Source organism: Schistocerca cancellata, chromosome 1, assembly GCF_023864275.1.
Source record: "Schistocerca cancellata isolate TAMUIC-IGC-003103 chromosome 1, iqSchCanc2.1, whole genome shotgun sequence".
Classification (NCBI taxonomy): Eukaryota; Metazoa; Arthropoda; class Insecta; order Orthoptera; family Acrididae; genus Schistocerca; species Schistocerca cancellata.
The window spans coordinates 521853497-521866406 of NC_064626.1; the positions used below are offsets into that span (position 1 = coordinate 521853497).

General features: G+C 38.2%; 1 protein-coding gene across 1 annotated transcript in view; it reads right to left on the bottom strand.

Moving 5' to 3' along the window:
* Positions 1–12910, bottom strand: part of LOC126179177 (serine/arginine repetitive matrix protein 2) — a 273657-nt gene that overhangs the window by 65106 nt on the left and 195641 nt on the right. Inside the window, exons 6-7 of the mRNA XM_049924590.1 lie at positions 9246–9380; positions 8440–8572 (exon numbers count right to left, since the gene is read on the bottom strand). Coding sequence (XP_049780547.1) covers positions 8440–8572; positions 9246–9380 — 268 coding nt within the window. The remainder of the gene's footprint in view (positions 1–8439; positions 8573–9245; positions 9381–12910) is intronic.

Genomic DNA, 12910 nt, shown 5'->3' on the forward strand with positions numbered 1-12910 from the left:
AGATCAGGGGGTTGGCTATTGGAAACAGGATGGCTCCTTCTTATATCATTCTTTTTATGGGTCGCTTGTAGGGGGCCTTCCTCAGGTCTATAAGCATTCAGCCCATAGTTTGGTTTAGATATACTGATGACATCTTTGCCTTATGGACTCATGGTGAGGCTGACCTGCTGAAATTCTTGGACTTTCTAAACACATTCTCCCAAGTGAATTTGTCATGGTCCTATACTGAATCTCATGCCACTTTCCTTGATGTAGACCTCATCCTCACAGAAGGTCAGCTACACACTTCTGTTCTCATTAAACCTATAAACAAACATCAGTACTTACATTTTGTCAGTTGTCATCCTTTCTGTGTCAAATGTTCCATCCCACACAGCCTTGGCATCCAAGACAAACGTATTCGTTCAGATGCAGACTCTTTACAACAATATAGCAGTTGTCTCGCCTCAGCCTTCACTGGATGTAATTAACCCACCAGCTCTAGTTCAAAAGTAGATTTTCAGGCCATTACATCCAGTCCCGGTACTTCTGACCCCTTCAAAAAACAACTTAGGAGTACACCTCTCATCACGTAGTATCATCTTAGTCTTGAAAATACTAATCAGCTGTTTCGACAAGGCTACGACTTCCTTTATATCAGTTCTGAAATGAGATCCATTCTGTCCGACATCTTGCCCACCACACCCAGAATAGCTTTTCTTTGCCCTCCAAAGCTCCACAATATCCTTGTCAGATCCTAAGCTCCTTCTGCATCCGTTTCCTTAACCTATGGCTCCTACCCTTGTGTAAGACTTGGCCTATGCACTCTCCTACCACCACCTATACCAGCCCTGTAACTGCAAAACATATAGTATCAAAGAGACACCTGTAAACAACACATGTTGTATGTAAATGCTGCCTGGCCTTTCACAGCAGCATAATTACCACCAAGTTATCTATTAGGACGAACAGGTATAGGAACAGGTTTTATACTGGCAGTATGCAATATCCTGTTGCTGAGTATGCTCTACATGACAGCCATGACCACGGTGCCTGTTTCACCTCTGTGCTATCTTGATTCCTCCCCCATACACCAGTTTCTCAGAACTTCACAAGTGGGAACTGTCATTACAAAATGTGCTTGGTTATCACCACTCAGCTGACCTTAACCGCTTCACGGCTACAGACAAGCTCTTTGCATTTTGTGCCGAGGTGTCTTCTGTTATGACAGTACTGCCTGCCAAATGCTGGTGCCTGTGCCGAGAGGTGGCGTTCTGACTGATATGAAATACTTATCTTCTGTTTTTTCAAAAACTATTAGTTGAATTAGATATGTGCACATCTTACAGTCTGATATCTTCACTCAATAAAGAACTGAATGTCTTTTCATTGTTCATCATACTTATTGCGTTGCAACATATTTAAGTAAAACATCGCAAAAAATTATAAACAGTTCGCGGAGGTAAAAACACACTGCAAAAACTTCCATGTATGGTAGATTTTAGCCCATACATTGCAGTGAGTGAAATTTAGATACAATAATGAAATTTTATTTAAATTTGAGAGCAGAAGGGTATCTCAATTAGTTCTTGAGAAGTTTATCCAAAGGACTGTCATGCATGACATGCCTACTTGTATCCTTGTGCATTGAAAATCATGTGCACATAACAATTGTCACATCACATAAATGATTCAAGATACCAAAATCGGGTTTCTTGTAAATGATATCGCACAATGACACACACATTATAGGATAAAGACTCTAAAATGTTTTTTATTCATCGAGAAATGGTAGTAAATCGTCTGCAGCAGTGAGAGGTCAGCAGCTCAGTATGCATTCAGATGTCCGTAGAAGTGTAGGAAAACCCATCTGTGCATGCACACATGTCCACAATACCTGGGGAACAGTTAGCAGGACTTGTGTACTCACTCACAGCAGCAAAAGGTTTAATTTACATTAATTTCTTTGGTCTCAGCATCTCTTCACAGTTACTGTTCCTATCTTCACTCTGTGTTAGATCTCTAAACATTTTATTTTCTGATCTGTCTATTTACCCCCCCCCCCCCCCCCACGCCTATATCACATACAATTCACTTAACTTTTTGCTCTTATTATGCCTTGGACGATCATTTGGCAGCAATGTATTACCCTACCTTACCACCTTTAAGGTCTCAGGTTTTCAAATCTTGTCCGGTGCAATTCCCAACAATCATCCCATCCAATAAGTTTCCCTCTGATCCAGGGTTCTGGGCAACTGTTCCAACTCTTCTTCATTTCCTAAACCTCACTAGCCTTTTTCCTTCACCACTCTTCTTTCCCCTTTAACCCTTCTGCTGGAAGAAGGAGCCACTTGCTTCAAAATCTTGTGAATTTTAATACCATTATATATATGTGTTTTCTTCTACAGCCAATTAATGAGTACATTTTTTATCTATTCAATTAAATCATGAATAATTGTACACAGTATGGTATTATTCTAAGGGACACAGAGGACTAAATTCTAAAAGCAAGCATGTAATTTTTTAAATAATATCTGACAGAAAAACGTGTGTATTAAAAAAAAAATTTTTTTGCTAGATTATTCTGACACTTTTAAGGACTTTTAGTTGTGTAATTTTGTTTCTGACTTTGCCAAACAGAAAATAATTCCTGCTGTCACTTTACTCTGAGAAGAGGATGTCTCCAATTTCACATGAAAGGAAAATCCATAAAAGGATTGAGTGTTAAAAGTTTGATCACAAATTTCTGTTTCTTTTCAGTCAAACTATAGGATAATTGTGAAGTCCATGAAACATTTTTAAAAAATCAGTATAGGTAAATGGCTGCACACAACGTAAAAATTAATACAGTACATAAAAGATAAATTCTCAAAGGTTTCTGGATCTTGTGCCGGCAAGTTAGCTTGGAAAACTGCCGAGACGGGTGACAGCAACCATAGTGGTTGAAAATAGCAGCAAACCGAGCCAAGGCGACACAAGAATATGGGGGACAGATAATCCACATGCAACAGTCACTCACATCTAGTATTCCGAGAAAGTTAACGTGTTCTGTACCATGTCCAACAACACAGTCAATGGCCTCTTCATTGAGAGAACTGTTAATGGTATCAGCTACCTCGACATGCTGCAGTTATGGCTAAAGCCACGACGTGAAACTCATAGCAGAGGCCTCATCTTTCAACAAGAAGGCACACCTCCACATTTCCACAATTGTGTACAAGATTACCTGAATGATGCATTGCCACATTGCTGGATAGGCCATCCTGTGGCTGCTGACCCGCTGCTACACCAGTAGACATCATGGTCACCGGATTTGATACCTTATGGATTTTTTTCTTGTGGGTTTACATCGTTGTTGTTGTCTTCAGTCCTGAGACTGTTTTGATGCAGCTCTCCATGCTACTCTATCCTGTGCAAGCTTCTTCATCTCCCAGTACTTACTGCAACCTACATCCTTCTGAATCTGCCTAGTGTATTCATCTCTTGGTCTCCCTCTACGATTTTTACCCTCCATGCTGCCCTCCAATGCTAAATTTGTGATCCCTCGATGCCTCAGAACATGTCCTACCAACTGGTCCCTTCTTCTTGTCAAGTTGTGCCACAAACTCCTCTTCTCCCCAATTCTATTCAATACCTCCTCATTAGTTATGTGATCTACCCATCTAATCTTCAGCATTCTTCTGTAGCACCACATTTCGAAAGCTTCTATTCTCTTCTTGTCTAAACTATTTATCGTCCATGTTTCACTTCCATACATGGCTACACTCCATACAAATACTTTCAGAAACGACTTCCACACACTTAAATCTATACACGATGTTAACAAATTTCTCTTCTTCAGAAATGCTTTCCTTGCCATTGCCAGTCTACATTTTATATCTTCTCTACTTCGACCATCATCAGTTATTTTGCTCCCCAAATAGCAAAACTCCTTTACTACTTTAATTGTCTCATTTCCTAATCTAATTCCCTCAGCATCACCCGACTTAATTCGACTACATTCTATGATTCTCGTTTTGCTTTTGTTGATGTTCATCTTATATCCTCCTTTCAAGACACTGTCCATTCCGTTCAACTGCTCTTCCAAGTCCTTTGCTGTCTCTGACGGAATTACAATGTCATCGGCGAACCTCAAAGTTTTTATTTCTTCTCCATGGATTTTAATACCCACTCCGAATTTTTCTTTTGTTTCCTTTACAGCTTGCTCAATATACAGATTGAATAACATCGGGGAAAGGCTACAACTCTGTCTCACTCCCTTCCCAACCACTGCTTCCCATTCATGCCCCTCGACTCTTGTAACTGCCGTCTGGTTTCTGTACAAATTGTAAATAGCCTTTCGCTCCCTGTATTTTACCCCTGCCACCTTTAGAATTTGAAAGAGAGTATTCCAGTCAACATTGTCAAAAGTTTTCTCTAAGTCTACAAATGCTAGAAACGTAGGTTTGCCTTTCCTTATTCTTTCTTCTAAGATAAGTCGTAGAGTCAGTATTGCCTCACGTGTTCCAACATTTCTGCGGAATCCAAACTGATCTTCGCCGAGGTCAGCTTCTACCAGTTTTTCCATTCGTCTGTAAAGAATTCGCGTTAGTATTTTGCAGCTGTGACTTATTAAACTGATAGTTCGGTAATTTTCACATCTGTCAACACCTGCTTTCTTTGGGATTGGAATTATTATACTCTTCTTGAAGTCTGAGGGTATTTTGCCTGTCTCATACATCTTGCTCACCAGATGGTAGAGGTTTGTCAGGACTGGCTCTCCCAAGGCCGTCAGTAGTTCCAATGGAATGTTGTCTACTCCCGGGGCCTTGTTTCGACTCAGGTCTTTCAGTGCTCTGTCAAACTCTACACGCAGTATCGTATCTCCCATTTCATCTTCATCTACACCCTCTTCCATTTCCATAATATTGTCCTCAAGTACACTGCCCTTGTACTGACCCTCTACATACTCCTTCCACCTTTCTGCTTTCCCTTCTTTGCTTAGAACTGGGTTTCCATCTGAGCTCTTGATATTCATACAAGTGGCTCTCTTTTCTCCAAAGGTCTCTTTAATTTTCCTGTAGGAAGTATCTATCTTACCCCTAGTGAGATACGCCTCTACATCCTTACATTTGTCCTCTAGCCATCGCTGCTTAGCCATTTTGCACTTCCTGTCGATCTCATTTTTGAGACGTTTGTATTCCTTTTTGCCTGCTTCATTTACTGTGTTTTTATATTTTCTCCTTTCATCAATTAAATTCAATATTTCTCCTGTTACCCAAGGATTTCTACTAGCCCTCGTATTTTTACCTACTTGATCCTCTGCTGCCTTCACTACTTCATCCCTCAGAGCTACCCATTCTTCTTCTACTGTATTTCTTTCCCCCATTCCTGTCAATTGTTCCCTTATGCTCTCCCTGAAACTCTGTACAACCTCTGGTTTAGTCAGTTTATCCAGGTCCCATCTCCTTAAATTCCCACCTTTTTGCAGTTTCTTCAGTTTTAATCTACAGTTCATAACCAATAGATTGTGGTCAGAGTCCACATCTGCCCCTTGAAATGTCTTACAATTTAAAACCTGGTTCCTAAATCCCTGTCTTGCCATTATATAATCTATCTGATACCTTCTATTATCTCCAGGATTCTTCCATGTATACAACCTTCTTTCATGATTCTTGAACCAAGAGTTAGCTACGATTAAGTTATGCTCTGTGCAAAATTCTACCAAACGGCTTCCTCTTTCATTTCTCTCCCCCAATCCATATTCACCTAATACGTTTCCTTCTCTCCCTTTTCCTACTCTCGAATTCCAGTCACCCATGACTATTAAATTTTCGTCTCCCTTCACTACCTGAATAATTTCTTTTATCTCATCATACATTTCATCAATTTCTTCATCATCTGCAGAGCTAGTTGGCATATAAACTTGTACTTCTGTAGTAGGCATGGGCTTCATGTCTATCTTGGCCACAATAATGCATTCACTATGCTGTTTGTAGTAGCTTACCCGCACTCCTATTTTTTTTATTCATTACTAAACCTACTCCTGCATTACTATTTGATTTTGTATTTATAACCCCGTATTCACCTTACCAGAAGTCTTGTTCCTCCTGCCACCAAACTTCACTAATTCCCAATATATCTAACTTCAACCTATCCATTCCCCTTTTTAAATTTTTCTAACCTACCTGTCCGATTAAGGGATCTGACATTCCATGCTCCGATCTGTAGAACGCCAGTTTTCTTTCTCTCCTGAGTAGTCCCCACCCGGAGATCCGAATGGGGGACTATTTTACCTCCGGAATATTTTACCCAAGAGGACGTCATCATCATTTAACCATACAGTAAAGCTGCATGCCCTCGGGAAAAATTACGGCTGTAGTTTCCCCTGCTTTCAGCCGTTCGCAGTATCAGCACAGCAAGGCCGTTTTGGTTAGTGTTGCAAGGCCAGATCAGTAAATCATCCAGACTTTTGCCCCTGCAACTACTGAAAAGGCTGCTGCCCCTCTTCAGGAACCACACGTTTGTCTGGCCTCTCAACAGATACCCCTCCGTTGTGATTGCACCTACGGTACGGCCATCTGTATCGCTGAGGCACGTAAGCCTCCCCACCAACGGCAAGGTCCATGGTTCATGGGGAAGTTTACATCAACGATTGCTTTTTTATCTTCTGCTTCTACCACAGAATCTCAAAGACTTGCAACCCCATATCACAGCAGCTATTCTTACTATCACTCCTGATATACTGAGTCAGGATTAAGCAGAAGTGGATTGCCTATTGGAGTGTGCCATGTGATAAGAAGTGGTCATTATACTTGAAAGTGTGTCTTCCACATACTGTATCAACTGTTAGCAGCAATCCATCGAACTGGATTATGAACTTGGCTCGAATGGATCCATTGCAACATTAACAGGAAGGTAATGTTGCAAAATTTAAGCTACCAGAACAACTGTTAGCGTATCCAATTCCCTATTGGCCAACATATACAGTGTAATAATGAGATTCGATCCCAAGCAACATATATGAGGGTTGGAACTTAAATAGTGGCAACTATTTATTCACGACCCATACAAAAGAGTTACATGCTTGCACCTGTTACTGTCCTTCAAAGTAGTCACCAGCATTGTATAGAACCTGTTGCCAGTGATGTGGAAGAAACAGTATACCGTTAGCAGACCCTGTTCTGCTGATGGTGCTTGTGGAGCGGTCTACTGCCTGTCGAATCTCTGGAACAGTTCTGAAGCAAATGCCACAAAATGGTTCCTTCATCGTCAGAATCAAATCAAAGTCACAAGGACTTAAGTCCAGGGTGTATGGTGGATAGTACAGTAGTTCCCAGTCCCATCGACTGAACAACGTAGCCACAGCTTACGCTGCATGCGCCCACGCATGGTCATGGAAAATGATGGGCAGGTTACGCAGAAAGTGTCGCTGCTTCTTTCGCAAAGCTAGTCACAAGTGACGCTTCAAAATGAACAGTAATACTGTGCACTGTTGGTCTGCCGTGGAAGAACTTAATGCGTTAGGATAACACCATTACAGTCACACAACATAGTGACACTATCACATTAGACCACTCGCTCACAAGTGACTGCGTTTCCCTCGATTGTGCGCACACCGGTGACGTGGGACGGGCGAGTCCATTTGTTTGGAGGTAAGGTACATATGTCAACAACATGTGCTATTAGCGACAATAGTAGATTCCATTGCATAGTGTCTCCACAGCAGTGTTGCCATTATTTAAGTTCCAACTTACATATTTATATGATCGCTTTAATGAATTATCTTTCAGTTATTTTTCATTTTCATTCAATTAAACTGAAGATGACATGAGCTACAGAAACTTATTCAGGACCAAATTTCTATGTTTCTATCACCTGAATTGTCATTTTAGCGCACGCAAAAAAGGCTGCTGTCTTACTACTCCTTCAAATTCTTGAACCTGCAAGGCATCCTCCAGTATAAAAAGCCTTGCACTTTAAACTATAAATGAGCTGCAGTTAAAAAAAAAAAAAAAAAACACTTTTAAGCAAATAAATATTCCAACTTGGTTTAAATTTTGTGATTAAATTAAGATAACAAGAAGGACATTGAACATGAAAGTGTAAAAGTAGTTAGAAATTAGATTTATCATAATATTAGTTCACGTATGAAGATAAACACATCCCAAACAAGAGTTGGCACTTTGCCCCAAAATAATCTCCGACAAGATAATGAGGTCTTAATTCTTTGGAATTAGGTGGAAGGAAGTTCTGCTGGAATAAAACTACATATGAAACATCAAAATGTCAAATAGAGGGGAACATACTAGCAAAAGTTAGTAACCTCAAATATGGTAGACCATTTTCTGAACTGGGTAAGTTTTACACGTGGTCTTCAAATTGTGTGCCTGTGAGGTGCAACCACATCACATACATACATACATATATATTTATATATAAAATTCGTACATTCAATCATACAAACAAAAGTTTTATTACCTCTAATGCAAGATGTTTCTCTTTGACTTGAATTTCAGATTTATCAGTGGGTTTAGATTGCTGTTCACGTGCCTTATCTTTCTTCTTCTGTTGTTGCTGCTGCTGCTTCTTTTTATCGCTCAAAGCTGAACCACTGAAAAAAGTGATAGATTCTAAGTATATTACCACAAAGGATTTTGGGTTACTGATAAAAGTGAACAACAGCAAAAACTAGCATACTGATAAAAGTGAACAACAGCAAAAACTAGCATATTATGTCTCGGACCCTCAGGTGCAATGAGGAAACAGGTACTATGATAACATGTTGGTAGTCTTTTCAGTGGCAGTAATACACAGAATTTCCACTGTAACTGCAACTCTGAACAAGTACTGAAGACCATCTACAATATTTTAAATTATATGCACACACTAATTTATAACAGAAGGCTGATTAAACTGTTCATAAACCTTAATACTTGATTTTGTGTGTGTGTGTGTGTGTGTGTGTGTGTGTGTGTGTGTGTGTGTGGGTGTGTGGGTGCGTGCGCCTGCATGCATGGGCTCTCTTGCACATGCCTTATAAAATCTAATCTAGGCATATAGCAGATAGGCAAACAATTAACTATACATTTTTAGTATGCACCTCGTCAGATCAGTTTTTTAAACTGAAGGCAAATGTCAACCTGCCGTTGCTGCTCCTGAAGTGCTGCAATGTTGACACACAACCAGCTTAAGATACAAAATGTCAGTAAGACAAGAGATTTAATGATGACACTGATCTTCAGATATGCAAATGGCATGGCTGATTATAAAAATCACCTTCTTACCTGCTGGAGTCTTCATCACTTGATGACGATGAATCTGATGAGGATGACGATGATCTTCGTTTCTTGTGGCGATTTTTTTCCTTCTTTTTGTCCTTCCCAGTTTGCTTCTTCTTCGAATGCTTCGGTGATTCTGATCTATTCAACACACAAATTACAAACAAAGTAAATATCACGACTACATGGGTCCATCAAAAATACAACGCAGTACAAGCTTGGTTTCTTATGAATGATGCAATGAATGGTTTGATCCGTAATCTTGAAGAAGAAGAAGAAGAAGAAGAAGAAGCTATTTGTCAATGTTTAACAGGAAGTAATGTTTTAAGTTATATTCTGTTTCAGTCTCCATAATGTAAAGTACATATTTGAAAAATTGCAGACACTACAGAAAAATTAAGATTTCAGTTGTCTATAGACAAAACAATACACTAATATATACGATTAAAAGTACTTCTCTCATAAGTTTTAAGTGTAACAGAAGCTGCTGATTTCATCTTAAGAATACATTTGTATACCAAGATGAATACTCGATGTATTCTCTTTCCCAGTAACATAAAAAAGAGTATCAATAACAAACTGTCCTCCATGTAGATCACACTGCAACTACTGAATAGCCAACATTGTTTTCGTTAATGAAAATAAGAGAAAGATATCTTTCACCTATAGATGATTGATGGTTGATGCGCAGATCCATATATGAGATCAAGAAAATTTCTCGTGTGTTACATGTGTCGATACCCTGCCCATAAATAAAGATTCTTATTTCTGTTTGTTGTTTACATCTTGGAATTCCCATTACTGTAACGTTCTAAGTCGAAAAGTATTGCCATTGAGCTGCACTAAATATTCACAAAATCGTCTTACTAAAGTCCAAATTACACAAATAATTAGGTGTTAACTATAGATCTGGTCACCATTGGGCCTACTAATAACCATACCTCAATGAAAAACATGCCACTTTGCCTGCCACTGAAGACTAAATACATTAAATAGATCGCGCTGTTGACTGACAGTTCCAATACTGTGTCAAAAAGGATTTCACTTGAGCAAACTATACAACTGTTAGAAAGAATTGCTGGCCATTACTTACACTCAAGAGGTGAAATAGTTTGCACTGCTGATATAAAAGTGCTTTTATATGTATTATCAGCAATACTAAATATTTTAACTCATGAAATTAGGCTTCTATATTTTGCTCATTGTAAGTGCTGGTGAAACTGATTCATATGCCCTATTTAAAGAATGTTAAAGAAGTTTATGTGTGAGAAAGCTCTATCGACTATTAACAGACTAGTTTAACCATTATGAAATGGCGAGTAAAAACTCTTCTATGAATAGATGACATGACGACAAATAATTGTGAAGACATTAATAAAACAGATCTACACAACCTTAGGAGATGCAATTCAGTATCTAAATTTCCAGATTGCTGGAAATTATACTTGAAAATTCAATATTGATTCTCGTCTGACACACTCAAACTTTAAGCAAATTGTGAATTTTTACAGATCTCCATTACAGGACCAAATTTATTTAATTCTTTTTATTAATTAAGCATATTACAAAGACCTGAGCTGAATGGTACACATACACTATGCTTGCAATACTTATGACAGCAGTTGCACATTATCTTACAGTATCCACTATGACTATAATATATATGAGGCACTTAACTGAACTTGGTAAGTAGAGCTGCAATGAAATAATTATGACCTAAAATTGCAAACAAACAGCATAGTGTAGACAGTAGAGCATAGGACATTTACGCAATATTAAACTGTTTTATATTTGCCACGAAGGTACACTAAACATTTAAAAGTTTCTGTTTATCACAATTGTGACAGCATTACAAAAGGCATGCTGAGTGACTGTAATGTCCAAAATTAAAAATTCAACCAACACTAGCACAAATACTTAACACAATGTGCACAAAGATACTATAACATTGTGACAGTATTAATAATTGAAAATATTATTAATTATTTTAAATCCAGTTTGCTGAACTATCCCTCATCGCTGCAATAGTTAAGAAAACATCCTACAATACAAATAATTTAGGGCAATGGTCTTTAGATCTAACAGTTCAAATAGCAATTGGGCCCCACATCCATCTTGGAGGGTATACATACTCCCATTTAGGTAAGCACTAGAAAAGGATATTGATTTAACAAATCCAAAGAAACTGTTCCAAAATACATCATATATTTTTACCCATAATTCATCTGAATGGAGCACATGAGGCAGTATCTCCTACAAATAAATTTAAAAACTAGGTACAAATACACCTGCACAAATTCAACTGAAAATACATATATGATTTCTCAACAAATGATCAAGGTCGTTTAATATCAAAAAGTTAATCTCTTGGCCATAATATTCACATTTTTCGACTTTCAGTCAATACGAGCCAGTCATGAGGCAAAGCCTTCAACTGAACCCAAAGGATTTCATCTTCCAGATTTTTCATTAAGAGAGAAATAATAAGATTTTGTGACCAATTAATGGTTTGAAAAACTGAAATCATAAATGAAATGATGTAAGAGGTTTGTCCATGAATGGGCAGGCAAAATCAAATTGTGGAAGACACTAAGCACCCTGAAATAAAGGGCTAACGAAAACCATCACACCTTTTTTATGACATGAGGAAGCTTTAAAAGATAAAAGAAGTCTGAATTATATTTACAAGAATTAACAAGAGTTAGTTAAGTGTACTGCACAATGCAAATCACAAAGCAGCCACATATAATAAATACAATTTCAAGTAAATCACCTCAAGCTTCAATATATCATTCATGTTAAAACACATTAAATGAAAGAATGAACAAAAAGTAATTACAATTACAGATGACAGTTCTAGGGGTATTACACTAGTTAACTAAATGTGACAATGTGAGAACAAACATGTACAATGCTGTAACTTGTGCTGCACTTTGCTGCTCCTGCTTTAGTCCTTCTAGTCCTTTATATTCCAATATGACATTGGTGGAAAAAAAAGCTTTGTAATGCAAAGAAAATAGTATTCTGTGGTTATTCAAGCATAGCTTGAAACCTTTCTTCTACATTTGGAATTTGATCCCTTTCCTTTGCCTCAGTCCGTAGTCCCATCCAACTATTAGCCAAAATTTACAAACACACGATTCGCACTGCTTTCTTTGCTACTTTCAGTGGAAGGGGGATCAGAATTGTTGCAGAGTGTAGAAAAAAACTCTAGAAAGTACTAGAATTGCCCAGAGTGATGTAATACAAGGGGTTAAGCTCTGTTTTGTTTCTGCAGTGATATCAATGGAAAGGAGACTCTGAGCATTGTTTGAATTTGAATAGACATTCTAGAATGACAGAGTTGTTGTTACTGAGCTAAAATATCGTCCGTCAAACACTGATAACTGCTTATGCAGATACAGTACTCCGTTAGAATTTTAAAACCTCTGGCAACTGAGAACTAGACAGTTCACAAAGACAAACTAGCCATTTAACAAAGTTGATACAAACATTTCAAAATTGAATTTATGAAAACACACATTTTGAGTCTTGCTGAAATTCTTCTTTTTGCAGTGAATATACTCAAGCCCCAGTAACTGGTTATTTCCTTAAGTTATAGTCACTCTAACTGGAGAACCAGAAGTTTCTCTATTACCAATTTGGGCTTCCGACATCACAGAACCACTCTA